We start from the raw sequence: 21573 nt of genomic DNA on the forward strand, positions 1-21573 counted from the left end.
ATTTAAAAAATATTTATGAGTTCATTTAAAAATAATAAACTATTACATATTAACATATATATTTTTTAAAAAATAAAAACTAAATTTTCCAGAACAGTTAGTGATGAGAATGGCCTTGTTTTAAAGTTCTGCACATCTCTTTGATACCTCACTTAATAGAAGACAGCTAGATTCTCTTATCTGCTCCTGCTCTCAGTCTGTTTTGATGTCATACATTATGTGACCTCTGGAAAACTTCACTGTACACGCATGAGAGACTGACACAGTATTATTAGTAGGAAGACAGTTTTGACCTTGTAGCTCCACAGCAAGAGTCTTCAGGATCCCTACACCTCTCTAGGTTTCCAGGCTGTGCTTTGAGAACTGCCATTTCCGCCCGAGCCTAGGGCACTTCTCATAGGTGCTTTCCACTGTGAGAGTCCTGCTTCTTTGAAGTTCTGGTGATATTCATGACCTCTGGGTTCCCCCTGCACCTTGACCTGCGACCTGCTGTGATTGATGTTTGTCAACCCCTGCTAGGCTGTGAGCCCGGTGGAGAAAGATACTCAGTTTTATTCACCTTTATATCCTCAGGACCTAACACAGTGTCTGGCCTCCATTAGGCACTGGATAAATTCACATTTTAAATACATGTTTTAATTTTAAAAGCTGTATAGTTATGGCTGTATTATAGAAAATAGAGAGTAAAAAAAAAAAAAACACTCCCTATCACCCAAAAGTTATTTCTTGGGTGTATTTTTTATTGGTCTTTTTACAAAATGCAGTTTTTTAGAACTAGAATTACATCATATATAATAAATGAACACCATGATTTTGAATAATTTTTCCCCTCACCTAGCAATGGGTTTTTCTTTCTGATGTCTGTGACTACCATAGTGTTCCATCCCGTGGCTCTAACACAATGTACTTATTAAATATCCAATTATTAGCATGTTTAGGATGCTTCCAAATTGTTATAATAAATACAGTGATCCTGTGAAGAATACTGTCACACATACAGCTTTTTTGGCATTTAGTGTGATTTCCTTAGAATAGATTCCCAGAAGTAAGATTACTGGGTCAAAAGATGCAGACATTTTTTATGGCTTTTAATACGTAATGAAAAATTGCTTTTCAAAAGGGTTACACTAATTTTCAATGCCACCAGCACTTTCAGGAATGTTTCACTACTCAAATTGTCAGCATAGGTACCATTAAGAATGCCGATCGATAAAATATTGTACCCTAGTTGTCAAAATTTTGCATTTCTTGAGGCTCATAAAATCAAAGTTTGTTGAAGAACGAGTGTCTAATACAAAACATTCTTTTGGGACATCTTTATTTCTGGAAAACTTTAGAGATCTTTTACTTGTGAACACTAGAAAAAGAACGCATGTTGTTAGGATTGGCACAGAATTCACTTTGACATTCAAATCTTAACGCCAAAATTCTCGAACGGGGACCTTTCGCTGATTCTGCTAGTTGTCTTGAACGGTAGCAAGGGAAAAAAGATAACATCTGAGTAATGAAATGTTCCACTGCAAACCATACAAGATGCACATAGAGGGGTTGGAGTTCTGCTTCTCCTTCAACTTTCCTTCCCCCCCCCACCCCCCCAAGTTGGAGGTTTCTGCCCTCTCCTTTGTTTCCGGTATCACCTGCCCACGTGCACCAGTGCTGACTTTCACGGGCAGGGGGCATCATCCTCCGGGCCACCTCGCGTGGCTCCGGGCTGCTCCGTGCAGTGAGCGCCGGTCCTCCCGGTGGACTCGGACTTCCAGAGCGGCCGCGGCGGTGCGTCCGTCCGTCGCGGGAGACTCCTGACCTGCTTCCAGGATGGCCTCCCACCCCGCGCATAGCGCGAGTGCGGCGGGCGCTGGACGATTCACCGGGAAGAGCCACGACCGTGCGCCCGGGAGGGAAGGAAACTTGGCCTGCCTCGCCCTCCGGGCGGGAGCGCCGCGGTTCCGCGCTCCTCCAAGATTTCCTTCGGCGGCCTCATCCTGGGACAGGCACTTATGAGTCATCGTCTCTGTGGGTCACATGGTCAACGTGACCAAAATAAAGTTTCAGTATTTTAAGCCGCTAGAAAGGGGGACAACGGAGCACACCGGAGGCGAGCAGCAGAAGGCGGGCACCGGCGAGCACTGGCGAACCGGGCACCCGCGCGAGGAGCCGCGGCGGCGCGGGCGCCCGGGGGGGACGGGGCGCCGGGGCCGGGGGGAGGAGGGAAGGGGCGGGGCCTGGAGGGACGTACCCCTCCCCCACGGCCGGCAGCGCCGCCCGGACTCCCGGGCCGGCCGGCTCCGAGCGCGGCGCCCGGCCGACCTCAGCCCGGAAGCCCCGGGCTCCGCTATCGCCGGGCAGCGGCAGGCCGCGGGACTCCGGAGATCCGCCGCGTCCTCCACTGCCACCGGGACCCCACGCGCCGACAGCGGCTTCCCCGGGAACGTCCTTCAGCCCCGGGAGCACGCGGGAAAAGCCCCAGCGCGCCAATGAGCGAGCGCCTTCCTCCTGACGGTCACGCTCGGGGGCGGGGCTTCCCTTCGCCGCTCCCGAGTTCCGGGAACCCCCTTTGATTGGTCTGGACGGCCTGGGAAACACTGTAGTAACGCCCAATCAAAGCGCCACGTCTCGGCCTCGAGGAAATATTCCGTGTCGGCTCGGTGCTAACTGGGCAGTTCTTTCCGGCTCTGGCCACTGGGAAGCTTTGTTTAGGTCTGGAAGGCGGGCTTTCCTGGGAGTGGGTGGGGAGGGGGCGTTGATTCTTGACCAATCCTTTCATTCCGTTGGGTGGTGACCAGCCAATGGGCCGGGCGGATAGGACGCTCCTCCCGGAGAGTAGTGAGACCCCTGGTGCCGGGCGATTGGTGGCGGGCAGTATGAGTGGCAGCCGCTCGGCCCAACGGGCGCAGTGCGTGGGCCGCGGGGCGGGGCCAGGGCGGGTGCGCGGCGGCGGCGGGGTGGCTGGGCCGGCGGCGGCGGCGGTACGAGGCGCGCGCTCGGGGTCCCGGTCGCGAGGAGGAGGAGGATGTGGCGCGCGGAGGGGAAATGGCTGCCGAAAACAAGCCGGAAGGTAAGAGCCGGCGCGTGAGGGGCCGGGGGCGGCGCGGCGGGCGGCGGGACCCGGCCCCGCCGGACATCCCGGGCATTGGCGGCGCCGGGCGGGAGCGCGGGGGCGCGGCGGCGGCGGGCGGGCGGGCGCCCCGGGCCGGGGAGGGGGCGGCGGGTGGGGGGGCGTAGCGCGGCCGGGTCCTGAGGTGACTCGCCGGGCGGCGGAGCGCGGCGCCGCACACCCCCACCCGGGGGCGGGCTGGGGCCGGAGGGGCGGGGGGCCGGCGGGCGGGGGCCGGGCCCAGCGAGGAGGAGGAGCCGGCGGAGGGAGGGCCGGCGCCTCCCCCACCCGGACCGGGCATCCCCGCCGCTCCCGGGCCCGCGGCGCGGCCCCCGCCCCCCGCGCCGGGCCCGGTGGGGGCCGCGGGGCGGAAAGTTTATCGGCCTCAGGCCCCCTCTGGCCCCGCGCCCCGCTGCCCCGGGCCGGTCTCCGTCGGGGGCACGGTCGGCGCTCAGCCCCGCCGCCGGTGGCTCCCGGGCGGCAGGGCCAGGCGGACTCCGTCCAGCATCATCCTGGAGCCCCGTGGGCGCCTCCCAGAGCCGGCGGGGGTCCCCGTGCTTCTCCCCGCCAGGGGGACCCCCTCCTGCTGAGCGTCCCCGGGCAGAAGGGCCTCGTGTGACCCCTCCCCCTTCCCTTCCTGGGAAGGGGGCCTGCGCAGCATCCGCGCCCCTGGCAGTCGTTCCTATCTTACTCCTGCCCTTGCACCCCTCGCAGCCAGGAGGGTGGGGTCTCCGTTTCTATGGCAAGTGAGGATCTCCATACTCCCTTGCCCTTTACCTTCTGTGACCCTGATCCTTCTTTGGCAGAGGGGTCTGTCTCAACCTCTCCTCTTCTGTGGAATCTTTTGGGGCCTCTGCACACCATCTATTGACCCTTTAGCCAGGACAAGGGGACTCGGGCTCCCCATGTTCTTCTTCCTTCCCCCAGAGGGTAGTGGGGGCCTGTGCAGCTCTGAAGTCATTTCTAAATAGGAAAGCAGATACTTCTTACAGATTATGCCTACTCTCTGCACACTTTCCTGGGTTAGGGTGAGCTCATTTCCTGGATCCCCTTTGAGCTGCCTTCTTTTTCTTAGGGGAGAAACTGGACATTCCAGTGCTCCTTTCCCCATCTGGCTATCTCCCCCTATCATGTTCTCTCTCCTCAAGAGTTTCTTGTCTGGGTGAGGGTGGGGGCCCCCCGATCAGATGTAGGGCAGGGCTTCCATTGTGCCTAGTACTTGGATAAGAGGGGGCTACGGTGATGACTCCTCTGTGTCTGAGGAAAACAGGGTCTCTTTTTGCTTCCATTTCACTCTCGCCTCTGACGTAGGGGCAGCATTCACCAGTTGACACTACCCCACCAGGAACATGGTCTTGTGCCCTTGTTTTTTGGTGTTCCCATCACTGTCTTCTGTGCAGTAAGAACCTGACTTTGTACATCCTACGTTGAAGAGTTTTTGAACCTTCCCTGGAAATAAACTTCCCATTTCTTTTTTAAGAGAACCCATATCCTCCTTATGGCTTCTGTTTCCCAGTCAGCCATATTTAGTGAGCCTGTTACCTTGACTTTTTCTGATTTTCTTAAATTGTATTCATGTTGGCTGGGTAAGAAGAAGCCATATGCCTTTCCATCTAGAAAAGGGAGTGTAGACACTCTTGTCGCCCACGTGCCATTCGGAAAGGGGTTGCTAGTGTGCTTCTTGTTGTACTAGAACCTTCCTTTGGCCTCGTGTTGTCTCTCATGGGATCTGAACTTTTTTTTTTTTTTTTTGATCTTGTAGCTTTCGGGTGAAGGGGAAATTTGGATGTTTTCTATTTTTTTGTTGCTTTCGTTCTCTTGGTGAAAAACATGATGCTATGCATTTGTTTGTATATATACACGTGTAGGTATGCATTAAAAGACAAAGTCACATCTGTCACATATACACTGTAAGTTGGAAGGGTTATGTGGCTAGCTCTGCATTCTGCGTGTACGTGAGGACCTTAATGTATACATGTATGGATGTATGTTACTGTCGTTGGTAACTTTTCAGGCTTAGACGAATCAGAAAACTCATTGATAAATGGCCAATTCTTACTGCTCTTTCATTTGTCATTTGTTCTGTACTGAATAAGCAGAAAGACATCCTGAATGTTCACCAAGTCCCCGAATACGTGAGGTGTAGAGTGTTGCCAATGCACACCAAAACTTAGGCCTTCTGAATTTAGGGGCAGTATTCTCTGCTTGATTCTTCGTAGGTTGAAAAGTTCTCATCTTGATCTCTTTACTGCTGGGTATGGGAAAGAGGTTTCATGTATTTGGGGCATCAATAGGAGGGGGTGAGAATATGTGTTTCTGTGACAGAACTAGGAATGAACAGCCATAAATATGTCGCTGTTTTATTTTGGCCATTTAAATAATTGAGGGAGGTTGTGCACATTAGGAAAAGGTACCTTTGGGATGTGACACTTCATCAAAGGGTGGGAGGGACTGTTGTCCAGGTTTGTCCTGAGTATCACAGTTTGCAGATTCCGCCCCGGGGCAGGGCCATGATGGGGCCTCCTCTGGGGCCGCACTCCCTCCCCTTCCCGAGCTTGGAGTGGCCGCTGGCTGCAGACACTCAGCAGAGTCTTATTTTCAGCCCGCTTAGTGTGGTGCCTTGTCCTCCCCAACAAGCTCTGTCAGACTCTGAGCGTTTGGACCGTTAAGCATTTTTTGAGCAAGGAGTCTCTCTTCTCCACCTGGAGTACCAAGTAAGGGAGGCAGGGGGATCTGGAGAATTGGTCAGCATTAGGCTTTGACTTCGAGACCTTGCCCTTCAGGTAATACGGAGTTATCCGGGGGCATAAAACCCACAGCCCCAAAGTAGCACTTTTAACCTCAATTTCCTTTTTTTTTTTTTTTAAGTTTTTATACTGCTGTTATTCTGTCTCTATCTATACCCAGCGTGATGGAATTGTGTATTTTTAGGGTATGGTATTAATGACCTTTGGAAAAGGAGAGTTGAGTATCTGCTGTAGATGTTGGGGTGTTCGCAGGAGAGTGAGCGTTTTCATCTCACTTCCAGCGGTGGATCCTTTCCTGTACTTCTGCCTACCACCACCTGCCTTTCCGGGTCTCCTCTGCTAATCGGGGTGCTCTGTACAATGGGCAACGGAAGGAAAATGGTAAGGGTTAGAGGAATACACTTGAGGTTAGTGTGTAAAGTTGGGCTCTTTTCTTTGAGTTTAATGTGGTTGTGCTTTCTGTGTCCCTCGCCCCATTGATTATTGGAAATTAGCTTTTCCCTCTTACTCTTTCAGCGCCCGGTTCTCTCGACGTTCGGCCTGCTAGATGGGTTCTCTTAAGGACTTTTCTTTCTTACATCTTTTTGTTAGAACGTCACTCTCTCCTCCCCCTCAGGCCTTACCTCCAGCTTTTTGGACAAGGTTGGGTGACTCATGGGACATCTCTTCCCTTGTCTCCTTGAAGACTTGACTTACCCTGCTGTTGAATGTTGGGTTTCTCTGTCTCATCATTCAGTGGATTCTAAGTGTTGATGTGTACATAGCAACCTCTACTCAAGGTCAGATTGGTTTGGATTTTCCTTTCCAAAAGAGTAGGATTGCTCTTGCTTGTTCTTTGAGACATATTTATACATCTTACTTACCCGTGTTTTTCCATTTCTTTAGTGTTTAGGCTTTGCCTCTAAAGTAGCCTGTTCTTTAGTGTCAGGTGGCATTATTTTAGTTCTCTGTTTATGCTGGATGTAGCCCATATGCCTGGTGGGATTATAATTTTTCTGACTGCTTTTGCGGTAGCCCATCTTGTGGTTTAGCTTTTTTTTTTTTTTTTTTTAAACCACTCCTCCATTGCTGTGGGCATTTCCCACTTCCCCAGGTTCAGGGAAATACCTTGTTGTGTGCAGTTGTACTTCTTCCCGTTTTCCTTATGGAAAAAGCAATAGGAGGTGATTCTCATGTTCTCTTTCTTTCTCCTCATAGTTGTATCTGTTGCCTCCTTTCTGGGACCTTTGAACTTGTGCTTTTGGAGAGAAGCTGTTTTGGCATCCGTGTTCCATGCCTGGGCGCATTCATTCTGGGGACACTCACTGAGCTTCTATTATGTGCATGGTTCTGTGGTGGTTACGTGACTGCTTGAGATCTCTTAGTATGAATGACATCCCAGTGTATCTTGTGCTTGTCTTTTTATATATTATTTTAAGGAATTCTTTTCTGAATTTTAATTGTTTGGATTGTAATCTTACAAAAATATACTCGAATGGTGTACTATCCCACTGAACTCTTACCCCCTCCCTGCAGGATTGGGGGTGTTGGAGAGGGTGGAAGACAGCATGAGAAGCATTTAACAGCTTTCCCTCAGACTGTGTGTAGAAAAAAGTAAGGTCAATCTTCTTTTTAAATGGCTAGGCTTAACTTTTAGGTCACTTAGATACGTGGTTGGTTGGAATGCTTGTTTAACATTTGAACAGCAACACACCAGGTATTGTATGGAACATACTAGGTATTGTGTAGAACATAAAATCACATGCATCCTTTATAGAAGGAGGGGTAGAAAAATAATGTCCTCTTATGAACTGGTATGTTTCATATCTTCAGATAGTAAGAAGTGTATGAGATGCTGTTACATTTTTACTGCCAAGAAGGGTTATATCTAAATTTATGCCTAATTGTGGTGACCATTCTTAGGCTAGATATCTGGTATAAATTATTACTGCTTTTGTTTATTATGTGACTTCTAATACTTTATACTTTCTTTAATAGTACTTTTATTTGTGTCTTAATCTTTTTTGGGGGGTGGGGAGTAAATAGCCTCTGATTATTTTTGGATGTAGGTTTGGTATGCAGAATGATGACAATAGTAATAAAAAATTAACCTGAAATATACTTTTTCTCATTATGTATTAAATCAGATTTCCCCTCCCCAATTTCTGTAGGAACCATTTCTTCTAGTATTTCACACTTAAGAACTCTTGTTTAGGGTTGTTATAGTATGTGGTTTGGCATTGTCCTTTAGTCATGTGAATATGTGACTGAAGATTTTTTTGTGGTGACAGGTGATGTGTGTTTCCATTATAACAGATGATTTTCTAAAATGTTCTATATCTTCTAGAATCCCTTACCCTGCCCGTTTTTGATGTTCTAGATGACCTAAGTCCTACCTCTCTTTCTTTCCCATATGAAGAAGTTTCCTTACTGCCCTTGTCATTAATATAAAAAAGTATTTGCAGATCTACTGTATTTGTAGACTTTCTGTCTTCACTAAAGGGGGCGCCCACCATTCCTTTTGTCCTGTAGTAAGAGGCGGTGTTACTTCTGTCTCCCTAAGGGTAGAGGGGTGAAGTGGGGTTTAAGCCGCAAGGCCAGGGGTGATAGTAGTATTTGTAAGTGGATAGCATCCTAGGGTGAAACACTGTGTCCTTCTGGCATCTGGGACTCCTCACGTAGGATTTTGGAAATTTGTTTTTGCTGCATTTAGCCAGCTTCTTTCTGTCTCTTTGGCTTGATAATCATAAATTTCTTTGGGCAGAGCCAACAAGTATATTACTTCCTTTGGGACCTTCATTCACAGGAGGTGGGGGGCTTCTGATGTTGCTGTCATACTAGCTTTAGTCTTTGGTGTGTTTGAGGGTGAGAGTAGGAAGTGTTCTTGTGCTCTACTTCTTTGTCCACATAACATGAATAGGGTTGCATGGTCATTCATTCTCTTTTCCATGTTATAGTGTGTAATCTGTCTTTCTCTCTCTCTTCTTCCTCTTTTTTTTTTTTTTTGGTTTTGTTTTGTTTTGCACGTCCGATCAGGTTCAGGATAGAGGTTGACCAGACATTATCCAATCCCTGTATTTTGCACCATCCTTGGATGTAGTGCACATTAGTCCTGTCATTAAGATGTGTTTTCATTCTGTCAAGTGTGATGGTCTTCCATCCAAAGATATTTGTCATGTGTTGGTAAGGACAGTGTTTCTCTGTATATATTGACAATAGACAGCAGTCCCTGGTTTTTTATATGGAGGGACAAAGTAAAAGGTTTTTTTCCCCCCATCAGTATGCTGGCTGTGTATTTCTAAGGTTGTATTGCATCTTTCTGCTTTGAGTGCCATTGCTTGTAGAAGGTCATGGGCCTCCTTGTGTAAAGATTGGTAATGCTTCCTGAGCATTTTTTAGCTCATTACCCTGGACTAAAAAAGAGATATTATGTACCCCATTGCAAAGAGAAGCCAGGTGTCAGCCATATTATTTCCCTTTCCTCTCTCTCTCTCTTTCTCTCTGTTTTTTTTTTTTTTTTTTTTTTTAGAGGATTGTTTATTTACTTTCGACTGATGGACATGTCATAAGATGGAATGGCCAGAGGAATTTTTAAAATGGTCTACATTCACCCCAGTATTTTGCTCATTCTTGATAGAGTTGCATGTTCTCTTACACACGAGTCCTTTACTCATTTGGAAAAAGTGCAGTCACATTTTATTTTATTTTTTTTCAGATGTAGCCAGGACTTTCAAGTCATGTAACATAGCCCTGCCTGAGACTTCCCAGAAAGTGACTGCAAGGAGATGTGCTGGTCTGGGCCTGTTCCTCAGTCTGCTCTCTGCAGTGTGGTCCTGTAGTTCCAAGTGTACAAAGTGACATGCCTTGAAAGAAATGTTTGGATCTGAGTTCTTAATGGTTTTAAACATGTTACTGCTTGGAGATTAATTAAGTGACATTACTTTCACCACTAATTTTACTTCTAGTGTCATCTGAAATATCTTCCTGCTACCTTCTCACCAAAAAAAAAAAAAAAAAAATCCCCAAACAACAATCCCAAAAAAAGCTCTGACTGCCCCTGCTGTACAGTTGAGCCACTAGCTTTGGATGTGTTGCTTAATTGGTACTTTTTATGCATACAGTGTTCAGTGGGGTGGCCCTGTGAAAGCCTTTAGAACACATAGCATTCAGTCATCTAACAGCAGACCACACATTGTGTCTTTTGTTTTTTCTTATGTGTTGCCAAGATGCCACAAGGTAAGACTGTATTTAGTTACTTAAAAACACTTGAAAAGTGGATTGTTTTTCCTCCTTTATTTTCACCTTACCATTGGAATGAAAACTGGGGTTTACTTCTCATAATAATAGTAAGTTATTGTGTTCCTACTTTTGTGTTCCACATCTGTGAGCAAATGGGGAGCTAACTCCCAGTAATGGCACTGGGACTAGTCAGGACTCAGACTTGCTCTCTGTAGCAATGTAGATACATTATTGCGGACATGATTTATACTTTAAGTGAAATCTGGTGTCTGTCTGTAACACGTGATAAACCAGATGTTTAAGTTTATTTAATCTTTTTTACAGTATGCTTTTAACAAGATGTATCTGTGTGTTTTATTAGAATGATCCAGATACAACTGGAGGTACTTCTGCAACTAAAAACAAAGAGAAAAACAAAGCCCTTCTTTCTAGTTTTGAAAAACAGGTGTTTCCCCCCCCATTTTTTCTTTTTTCCTTCATTGGGATTGATTTAGAGTGCCATTTCTAAAAGTATAGTAATACAATCAAGAATTAATCTTTTTGAAACTTAGATTTCTGTTTTAATCCTTGTCTGAAAAATTATTCTGAGAATGTATGTGCCCCATTGGTTTTCTGGGGTACTTGGATATCAAACCATTTGGAAGTGATAAAAAGAAATTGGTATAAAGTGTGAAATTATCAAATAGAAAAACGATGCACTAGTGAAGAAATTACCCATTTATCATTGAAGATAATCTAAAGTGATGATTGGAAGTGTAAATTTGGTTATTCTAAGGAAAAATGGAATATTGGCGTGGGTACCATGTTGAAATTGGCACACACAGCTATTGTCTGAAGAACATTCCCCAACATGGAGATGCTTAGAAGATAAAGAAGCTGATGGGATTGATTATTTTAAAATGTTAGATGTTTTTTCTCTTTTTAAAAAAGTAATTGGAATAAAATAACCATTCTTAGTGAAGAAAATGTAAACTTTAATGGGAGTTCAGGATGAAATATTTAAAAAGTGAACATAAAAGATAAGGATTTTTTATTGCAAATCCACAAGGGGGTAGTGATGTTCTATCAAAGATATTTGTGGTGGAAATGTGAGATGATCTCTTTTAACATTTTAGATTTACAGATAAAACCAGTATGTTTGCATTTAACTTAATAAGATCTTCTTTTTAAAATGTTTATTGGCAAAATTGTTTATTGCTTAAATTTAAAATAAAAATAAATTTAAAATAAAAAATCCCATTTTGGGTGAATGGCTATTTTAAGCCATATGAATGGTGAGGAAGAGAGGATGTCCTTGTAGTGTTGTGCTTTGGAGAGGTTACCAAGGATCTGGGGATTCTAAGATTCCTAGGAAGTGTTAGGCATCTAGGAATCAGTGATTTAAGTGTCCTTAGTAAAAGGATTTTAGGAAATCATGTCTAAACTTTACAGAAGTTTGTATTACTGGTTGTATTTTCAGCCCTGCCAAGAGATGAAAAAATGTGAACAATCCACACCACTAGCCCCTTTTAATAGTTCTAAGTAAATCAAATTTTTATAATCTTTTTTATTAGTTTATATTACATCATTAGACAAAAGCATTTTTTTCCCCCTCGCCCATAAAAATTCGAGTAGCTTTCCTGAGGTCATTGAGTCCCACCCCATTATATTCAGAATTGCTTAAAATTAGGTGTGGTGTGGCAGTGCCAGGTAATTTTGAGTGAAGAACTAAAACTACTATCATGTGCTCTTTTTTTGAATATGATGGAGGAAGACTTAAGGTGGGGATGGGACTGTATTCTACCTATTTAGAGACACGCCAACCATATTTTTACAAAATACTACTTTTAAGAAGACCATGAAGCAGTTCCATGGTTTAGAAGTTATGCTTGTTTGTGGCATACACATCGTGCATTTTTGATTTTTGGTCTAGGGAAAAGGTTAATATAGCTTTTTCTCTTTCTCTGTTTTTCACCCTCCCTGTCCTGAGGAAGGGCTTTTTCTATTTTATCTCCTTTCCTAAATGACTGGTGATTTAACATCCCAAAAGGTACACTGTTTCTTCACAGACTCCCCTGAGCTCTGCTGGGAGCTGAACTATGACGTCAGCATTTTCATTCATGAATTTGCTCTTCTAACTCTCTTTTCTTATTTTGTATTCCTGAACTGACTTCTGGCACATGCACAAATCAGTTTACTATTAGTCAGCCCATAAATCAGCGATAAAAGCTAAAACAAAAGATAAGATACCGGGGTTGTTTTGATAGAGCTGTAGTTGCTCATGCTGATTTGCATCAGTGTAGTTTGGACAGGGTTTCTGGCAAAACAGATTGAAACCTAAAAACAGTCAGTTTAATTACCTCATGATTTTGTGGATTGGGCCATGTTGTGAGCATATCGACACTACATTTTTGTTCTCCCATGAAGTTCAGAGCACTCTGCTGCAGTTTCTTTGTTATAAAATAGCATTTCGGTTGTAATTTGACTAAATTGGAGGATCTACTTTATTTCAGAGAGGTGAGGCCTGGACATTAAATTATGTTCTACTCAAATTGCTCTTGGAATGCATTTGGAGTTGTTTTTTGGAGGGGGAGGGGCATTGTGTTGTTCTTGAAATATTTTCAGTAACTCTGTTGCTTGAGACTTAGATTTTCAGCAGTCTGTAGTTGTTCTTCTGTAACTAGCGTGCTAGCCAGCCGGGGTGTCTGAGTAGGTCTCCTCTCCCCCCCGGGTGGTGCAGCACACCCCAGGGTACTCCCTCTGGCTGTGGACTCCCGTTTCTCCTGCAGGGAGGTCACTGCAGGGAGGTCACTGCTTGTAATTTAGTACTGCGTGAGAGCAGTTCTTGTAGAAATCTTATTTGGAGTTTTCCTCTGCAGGGCCGAGTTTGAGGCTGAGCCTCTGGCACGTGGCATCTTTCAAGCCTTCTGTAGTTGATGAATGGTGAGCTTTCACAAAGTTCATTTTCTCTGCTTTCTCGGGGGTTTGTTGACTTTCTAGATATTTAATTGCCAAGAAACATTTGGAAATAAAGTGTGTTATATTTAGAAATCATTTTAGCTCAGTTACAATTTATGGTTGGAGTAGATGATTCGAACTGCAGCCATTTTGATTGATACCTAGTGTTGCTTCTGAGATGACTTTTTAAACCTCATGGCAACTCAGAGATACTGTCTCCGCCCATCCTGGATGGCTTTGTGTTCCTTCAGGTTGCACTGAGTTGGCTTATGGGGAATAGAGATGTGTGGTCTCTCATTGAGCTTTGTCCTTTGTCCTTAGGTGCCCTAAGAAAAGAAATAAGAGCAAGTAGATGTGAATAAGCACTTGAAGATGACTTAATGTTTATTATAATTTTCCCTAAGAACGAAGACATTTTAAAATTATTTAAATATAATTTCTATGAAGGAATCTAATTATAAATACTATTGAAGAAAGGGCTATCTCGTGGTAGAGGGTCTCTGCAAACATTCCCTAATTTTCAACACTATGTTCTACTGTAGGATTGATGAAAAGTTACGGGTTTTGATATCAGACTTCAGAACATGGGGAAGACTTGCTGTGCTGTCAGCACTACCACAGGTCATGCCCTGAACCAAATAGTGCTAGGTGAGTTCTCTAGTCAGAAAGGCTTAGGTATCCCACGTGGCTTTTAGCACAAGCCCACCGTGGCCCCCAGCTCTTGCTCTTCTCTTTCATTGCCAGGAACCTGGCAAGTAGGACCAAGGACCCCAGCTAGAGGTGTATTTTCTGCTGTTCTTCCTGCCCTTTATGTAGGCCACGTGCTAGAAGCCTCTTCCTTTCTCTTCTTACCAGATTCTACTTCATCACTCTTGGCTCTGGCACAGCTTCTCATCCTGCTTTCCCTAGACTTGAAGTCCTGAGTATTGAGTTAGTTGGTAATAATTTTGAGATGATTCACGCGTTGGGTAAAGTGTTGTCCTAGTGATGACCTGTAAAGTTCCTTCCCGTCCTAACTTAGGCTGGTAGACAGTGAAGTTGGATGTCTGGAATTTGCTTTATGGCTGCCTTGCTGGTGTGCGGCAGTTCTGTTCTGTGTAAATGTGTCTTTTCTCTTTGAGGTACTTGCTCCCGGTCAAGACTGAATATTGTTGGCTCAAGCTACGTAGGAGGAATTTGAACTGTGGTCACTGAAGGGCCTTCTTCCTGGTGTACATAGAGGGCTTGATTTTTTAGGTCTAACACCTGTCAATGAATGTTTACTTTAAAAAATGTAAAAAGTTATTGTTAAGGATGCACAGCACAAAAATGTTCATTCTGCTTGGTTGTTCCCTAGGACACATTTAGCTCTTTATTCTAATGTGGATGAGAGTTCACAGTTTTGGAGAAATAGACTTACATATCATATGATTACAGATGAAGAGGTGTCTGCTAATCTCAGACTTTTTATGTTTAAGGTAGTCTTATTTATATTCATTTAGTTGTATTTTCTGGAGTTGGTTGATAAAATTTTTATGAAATGTATAGATTGCCAGTAATTCAGTAAACATGACTCTTCCTATTAAGAAACTCAGGGAGGGGCGCCTGGGTGGCTCAGTCAGTTGAGCATCCAACTCTTGATTTTGGCTCAGGTCATGATCTCGGGGTCATGAGATTGAGCCCCGCGTCAGGCTCTGTGCTCCGTGCAGAGTCTGCTTGTCCCTCTCCTTCTTCCCACTGCTCATGCTCTCTCTCTTTCTCTCAAATAAATAAATAAAATCTTAAAAACAAAAACAAAGAAACTCGTGGATTGGGGAGTTTTGGTGAGTCCGCTAAAATCAATCACATAGGATCTTCTCTTGGGCATACTCCTCCATATGCTAAGGCCTGGCATTTGGAGAGGCCTTGAACATATTGGGTTTCAGAAGTTTTTTTCATATTTAGAGGTACTGAGGGGCAACTTAAGGTTCCTGGTGTTCTTGTCAACATTCTCTGCCCTATCCTTCCTGTCTCTGTGGTTAGGAAATGTACTGGTTGGATCATTTGCCTTGACAGAACTTCTGATGGAAGTTTCTTCCCTATTTAATTTTATTGATAGAGGCCATTGTGCTTAAAAAGAAAGCTATAACAAGCAGAAGGTGGTGAGTGGGCACTCAACATTTTTGAGGTACTTGTTTATCTTCCTAGGTGTCCTCCAGAAATTGATCATAGATTACTTGGCCAAATTCAAGGCCCAGAGATTTATTCCAGGCATCCTGGGAGGCAGGGAATATCAGTCTTTCTCCACTGAATCTGATTATTCTACATGTGACCCATTGCTGCCTGTCTGGATGTCTTCTGATGCAAATCTGGTGATAGTGGCAACCTTTCTGACTGGCTGAGTATCCTTGACAGCTGTTATCTGTCCTCTCCAGGGATTTTTAGTCTCGAGCCTCTGTGGCCCTGTCTGGATTTAGATGCTCTGGTGCTGCTCCGAGCGGTTGTGATGTTCTTGGCTACCCGCTTCACCAGCCTACCTCAGCACCACCGCCATGAGGTTCTTTGCCCTTATCGTTTGGTGAAGGAGCATAAACAAATCATTTGTTTAGTAAGAATGGAAGTCATGATTTTTAGAAGGCTTTTAAAAGTAAATAATGGTGAGTGGCGACAGTGTGCAGCAATGTGAATGTACTTAATGCACTAAATGGTATACTCAGAGGGTTAATTGGTAAATAAACTTTATGTATATTTTACCATACACACACAGATACACACACACACACACGCTCCACATGGGTTCAAAACCTAATGAGAAAAGTAGCTGTAAGTTCCTAACAGTAAATATTTGACAATATTTTCGTTATCCCAAGGTGAGACGTTGTGCCTTAAATAGTGTGTCAAAATCTCTCTCTCTGACACACACACACACACACACACACACACACACACACACACACAATAAATAAATGATGGCAATCAGGCCCTGAGGTTCATTTCTACAAGAAAGTGGATGCTAGGACACTTGATGTCACGGAGGGTAACAGACCCTACTTTAGAGCAGTTTTGATGGCAAGGAGCACAGGCCATTCAAGTTAGATTCAGTAAAGGTGGTTTTGTATAAGAAGAGCTAGAAGCACTCTCAGCCTCCCAGGACAGAAGCTGACGTGCAGCTAGACAGTTTGGGAACTGTCCTGGAGACTCTGACGTAGTAGGCTTTTCTTCTGGAGACCCCTTGGACTGAGCTGGAGTCTCTTCTGGGATGCCACAGCTGCCAGCTCTGCTGTTGGCTCTGTTTCTCCTTGCAGATGAGATTTCTCTGCTTCAATGTAGCCTCCTTGCTCTACCATAGCCTGTCATGGCCCCAGGCACGGCTCCTGCACGGCCTCACTCTGGCCCCAGTGCTTGCCGTCATCGGGCTCCAGTCCCGAAGGTTTGTATTTAGAATACTCAAGATGGAGAATTGGACTGACTCCTCTCAGCCAGTTGCTTTGTTTCCATAGGTCAGGTGTTCGTCCTGGTCTAGTCAACTGTGAAGGAGGGTTGGTTAGGGTCCATGGCCCTGCTGACCGCTTAGAGGGGGCAGAGGGAATTGTGTGAGAAGGGTTCTGTAGCATGGGATCCTGGCATCTCAAACTCTGTCTCCATTAGGGTAAAAAGAAAGAATATTGACTCCAAAATGGACTTCTTATGTTTGGTTGTTATTGGGAGTAAACTTCTTGAAGAGAAAATGTTCACTGTAGCTACAGGTAGGAGGCCAAGCATCCTCAGCCAGCCAGCCTAGGTGTGTGGGAATAAGTCAGCCACGAGTGTGGAAACTGTCCTAGGGCTTGTGCTTTGAACACTGGTGCAGCAGGCAGGATGCACTGGAATGAGATGGTCTGTACAGTCTTTGCCCCATGTGGTTCTCAGGTAGAATAAGGCAGTTTGGGGATGTCAGTGTCATCTGAGGTTTTCCCCAGGTCAGATACCTGGGTGGGCTTCCTCACTGTTCTCTTTGCTGTGGACCACTAGACTCGGCAGGTTGGAAACATGCATCCTTAGTAAGAAAGGGAGACGCTACTTGCAGAAGGGGTGGTGTGGGGGAAGAAAACAGAAAACAGCCTCTGTTTAAGTGTGTGTGGCCACCTGGATGCACACTTGTTTGGCTTTTCCTTGGTATATCCATCGGGCCTCTCATAGCTGGTTTTTCTTGATTTCTCATGGTGGCAGGTGTAGATGCAGCTGCTTAGTGATTGACGGTTCATAGCAGTGACTCTTGAGTACATTGAGAAAAGCAATACTTGGTATGTTCTGCTTAACAAGAGAGTAATGTATATAATGATTGATTGATTGATTGATTTAGTAGGCTCCATGGCCAGCGTGGAGCCCGACGCAAGGCTCAGTCTCATGACCCTGAGATCAAGACCTGAGCTGAGATAAAGAGTCTGACTCTTAACCGACTGAGCCACCCAGGCGCCCAGAAGTATATAATGTTTTAAAGAAACATAACCATTAAAGTAGTTTTTAGTAGTTAAAGGGATTTGATTCCTTTTTAGATAATAGCTTTATTGTGTTGTAATTCATATATGATAAAATTCAAAATTCACCCTTTAAAATATACAATTCAGTGGTTTTCATTATATTTACGCAGTTGTGCAACTATCACCACTATCTAATTCTAGAACGTCTTCACCACTCTACAAAGAAACCTTTGCCCGTTAGTAGCCACTCTCCATTTCTCCCTCTGCCCAGTTCTTGGCCATTATTAATCTACTCTCTGTCTTTATGGATGTGCCTTTTTTGGACATTTCATATAAATGGAATCCTGCAATGCATGGCCTTTAATGACTGGCTTTTTTTCCCAAAGCATAGTGGTTTCAAGTCTGTGTTGTAGTATATTTGAGAACTTCATTCCTTTTATGGAGGGAATACTATGGTACTGTATAGATACACTACCTTTTGTTAATTCATCAGTTGGTGTTTGAGTTATTTCTACTTTTTGGCTATTGTGAATAATTCCACTATGAACATTTGCGTACAGGTTTTTGTATGGACATATGTTTTCAGTTTCCATGGGCATATACCCAGGAGTGGAATTGCTGGGTCATGAGGTAACTCTGTTTAACTTTTTCAGGAACGGCCAGACTGTTTTCCAAAGTGGCTGTACCATATTACGTTCCCACCAGCAATGTTTGAAGGTTCCAATTACTTCACATCACTAACACTTGTATACTATAATCTTTTTGATTATTAGCCATTCTTGTATATGTGAAGTTGTATCTTATCGTGGTTTTGATTTGCATTTCCCTAATGACTTACGATTTTTTCATGTGTTCATCGGCCATCCTATGTCTGCTTTGGAGACATGCCTGTTCAAGTCCTCTGTCCATTTATGAATTCAGTTGTTTGTTTGGCTGTTGGGTTGTAGCTGTTCTTTGTATATTCTGGGTATCAGTCCCTTACTAGATATGTGATGTGCTGATATTTTCTCCTGTTCTGTGGATTGTTCTTTCACTTTCGTGTTAGTGTCCTTTGAAGCACAAAAGTTTTAAGTTTCAAGTTCAATTGGTGCGGTTTTTCTTTTGTTGCTTGGGCTTTTGATATCCTAAGTAAGAGACTCTTGCTTGCCCCAAGGTCATGAAGATTTATACCTGTGTTTTGTAAGAGGTTTATAGTTTTACCTCTTACATTCAGGTCTCTTAATTCATTTTGAGTTAATTTTTGTAATTTTGTGAGGTTAGGTAGGTTTCCAACTTCATTCTTTTGCATGTGGATTCCAGTTGTCCCAGCCCCATTTGTTGAAAAGACCATACTTTCCCCACTGAAGTTTCTTGGCATTCTTGTCAAAAACCAATTTGCCATAAGTGTGTGGATTTAATTTGGGAGTCTCGATTCTGATCCATTGATATGTATGTCCATCCTTAGGCCACTATCTCGATTACTGGTTAAGTTACAGTTAAGTTTGTAGTTATATTTTGAAATTGGGCAGTGTCTGTCCTCCAGCCCTGTTCTCTCTTTCAAGATTGTTTTGGATATTCTGAGTCTCTTGAATTGCCGTATGAATATTAGGATTGGCTTGTCAGTTTCTACAAAAAAGGCAGTTTTGATATCAACAGGGATTATGTTAAATCTGTGGATCAACTTGGGGAGTTCAAATCCTTTTTATGAATCTGGATCTGCTGTTTGCTTTGGGAACTACTGGTAACTCAAGCAGCCAAGCATCTCACCTTAAAAAGAATATTGTTTTAATTTATTAATATGGTAGGCTGCCTTGGTGGAAACACTGTAATTTACTGTTAGGCTGGAATTGGACTTTTCAGGTTCCAGGAGAGCAGTTAGCTTTTCACATAGCCTATAGTTTGGCTTGTGTATGTGTTCTTTTGGTGTGAAAGTTTGCTGATACCTTCCATGTCTCGGAAAAAAATTGTGATATTCTGGTTAACGCTCATTATGATTAATAGAGAATTAACAGATTCCACATATGAATATTTAGTTACCCAAGAGTTAGAACATGTTACAATAGGATTGTGACATTAAAATTTATGTAATTGTCATTGTCAGGTGTGTCAGAAGATAGTTTAGGGTCTCACAGTCCTGTGGGGGCCATGTGACTGTCTGTTATTGTTAATACTCCTAAGTCCATTCATTTACTCGACAAGTAATAATAAAGTGCCAGGCACAGAGGACAGACACAGGACCTGTCCTCATGGACCTGATTGGGAAGCTGACAGTGAACGTGCTGTGTGCCATGAAGAGCTCTGTGCTCTGAAGGCAAGTGTGTTCTAAAGGGATTTGACTGACCCTCGGGGTTGGGGGAGGCTTCTGGAGCTGAGCTCTGAATGGGAATTAACTGAGGGAAGAATGAGGAAGATAAGTTTCTGGTAATCGGGGAGCTGGTTAGTGAGATGTGTGGGGATGCTCTGGTTATATTCTGGTTTTTTATAGCTTTTTAGAAAGAATATGTAAAACTTGACTCTGCCCCTTAAGTGCCCTGTGACTTTGCACAAGTAACTTAACCTTTCTGAGCTTATTTACATAACGTTTTTTAATCTTATGAGGCAGTGTGTAACTTTTTATTTAGAGATACTTATATGAAAACTTAAATTTAGGTTTTTGATTGATTGTATTTATAGAATCCAAAAATAATAATTTTTTTTTTGTCATTTTCCATGGTTAGTTACTTAGGAATGCAGTACTGGTAAAATGAATATTTTCCTGAACATTTTTCCTAGTCTTTGGAATTGGGATTCACTTCAGTTCATACACACTCCAGAAGCCTCCGGTCTGATGGATGTGACTGATTCAAGGCAGGTCATAAAGAATGCATCAGGCACTGGGGGGGAACTGGGAAGACTTCTGGAAGGAGGTAGAATTTGACCTGGCATCACTGACAGGCAAACATGGTAGTTGGAGGAGAAATTCCAAGCAGAGGGAATGGAACAAAGGCATAGAGCCAGCAGAGTACAGGGGGTGGCTGGAATTCTGGGTGCATGTGGGTAGATGAGCCTGGAAAAGTAGGTAGGGGTCAGGTTGTAGGGGCTTGGAAAGTCAGAAAAGAGGAGTCTGGATTTTATTTTGTCTGCTCTGGAGGGGCTTTTAGAGTTTATTTTTTTTTTCCTTTGGCAGAAGAGTGGGATTGACTGGATAAAGTCAGTTCTCCTTTAAGGTGCTAAGAAGGGCCTCCTGCTTTCCTCTCCAGCTTCCTCTCCACTCTCCAGCCATGTGACATTTTCTGAATGGTGGGGGCACCATGTTTTCTCTTGGTTCTGGCCCTTGTACATTGCCACTGCCTTGACTTAGAAGGTGCACCTTCCTCCAGAACACATGCACACATATTCAAACATGTGCTCTCTTCTGTCGACTTTCCTCATCCTCTGGGTTTCAGCTTCAGTGAGACTTGTCCAGGAAGCCTCATGGACCGTCCCTCTCTTTTCAGATTGGATTATGTGCCCTTCCTGTGTGCATCCACAGCATCTGTGGTTTTCCACGTTTAAACACATTTGAGTTTATATTGGAGTTGCTTGTTTATTTCTCTTTCTCCCTCCATTAGGTGTACATCTTAAGTCAGAGACTTGAGTACCTGGCACATAGGATGGGCTTAGTAAATGTCTGTTGGTTGAATGAGTGAATGAATGAAGAGGAAGGGCTGGTGTTGGGAGAAAGTAGCTTCTGGCAAGAGTGTTTGTAGCAGTGGGTTGCAGAAAGGAGCGAGTGTGGCTGGGTTGTCTGTGTGTGTGAGAGACACAGTCCTGTGGGCCTTGAAAGATGAGAATAGTTGAAAGTGACTCCTAGCTTTTGAGCCTCCACAGATGAGGTTAGGGAAGGTCACTAACCAAGATAGGCAGTCCAGGAGGATGTGTTTTGGGAGACTGGAGACAAATGTATCAGTAATCTTTTAGATGTAATACCTATACAATATGACATTTGAAATGTGGGTCAAAGATTAGGGAATCATTCCTATCACTGTGGTTTTTTTTCTTCATTGAACTCTCAGAAGGCAAGGGGGCCCTGGTGATGGAGTAGCCTCCTTGGCACAGGGCAGGTGAGTAGACCTGGAGTGGCAAGTAGAGTTAAGCTGGCCCAGCCTCTGGTAGAGCATATAAGCTTCATGAAAGTAGAGACCTAGTTTGTCTTGCTTAT

General features: G+C 44.2%; 3 protein-coding genes across 14 annotated transcripts in view; 2 read left to right on the forward strand and 1 right to left on the reverse strand.

Annotated features, from left to right (window-relative positions):
• Positions 1 to 700: 700 nt before the first annotated feature.
• LOC113935805 lies at positions 701 to 2447 on the reverse strand. The gene has a single exon (XM_027618316.2). The coding sequence runs from the start codon at positions 2004 to 2006 to the stop codon at positions 1680 to 1682; it is 327 nt and encodes a 108-aa protein (XP_027474117.1). The 5' UTR covers positions 2007 to 2447; the 3' UTR covers positions 701 to 1679.
• On the forward strand, positions 2004 to 2489 carry LOC113935800. Its single transcript, XM_027618302.2, has one exon. The coding sequence runs from the start codon at positions 2023 to 2025 to the stop codon at positions 2476 to 2478; it is 456 nt and encodes a 151-aa protein (XP_027474103.1). The 5' UTR covers positions 2004 to 2022; the 3' UTR covers positions 2479 to 2489.
• A 435-nt stretch (positions 2490 to 2924) lies between these two features.
• CAMTA1 (calmodulin binding transcription activator 1) overlaps positions 2925 to 21573 on the forward strand; it is an 869134-nt gene continuing 850485 nt past the window's right edge. For 6 of the 12 annotated variants that reach the window (XM_027625421.2, XM_027625439.2, XM_027625498.2 and 3 more), the window contains exon 1: positions 6087 to 6222. In XM_027625421.2, the coding sequence (XP_027481222.1) occupies positions 6202 to 6222 (21 nt within the window). In that variant the 5' untranslated portion in view covers positions 6087 to 6201. Of the gene's footprint in view, positions 3056 to 6085; positions 6223 to 21573 lie in introns of those variants that run through there. The other 6 variants (XM_027625467.2, XM_027625476.2, XM_027625541.1 and 3 more) reach the window with 2 other exon arrangements.

The sequence above is a fragment of the Zalophus californianus genome, chromosome 4 (assembly GCF_009762305.2).
Source record: "Zalophus californianus isolate mZalCal1 chromosome 4, mZalCal1.pri.v2, whole genome shotgun sequence".
Taxonomy (NCBI): Eukaryota; Metazoa; Chordata; class Mammalia; order Carnivora; family Otariidae; genus Zalophus; species Zalophus californianus.

What these genes read in the sequence shown, in the direction of transcription:
- LOC113935805 (XM_027618316.2), bottom strand. Translation starts at nt 2,006, where the DNA reads ATGACTCATAAGTGCCTGTCCCAGGATGAGGCCGCCGAAGGAAATCTT.
- LOC113935800 (XM_027618302.2), top strand. Translation starts at nt 2,023, where the DNA reads ATGGTCAACGTGACCAAAATAAAGTTTCAGTATTTTAAGCCGCTAGAA.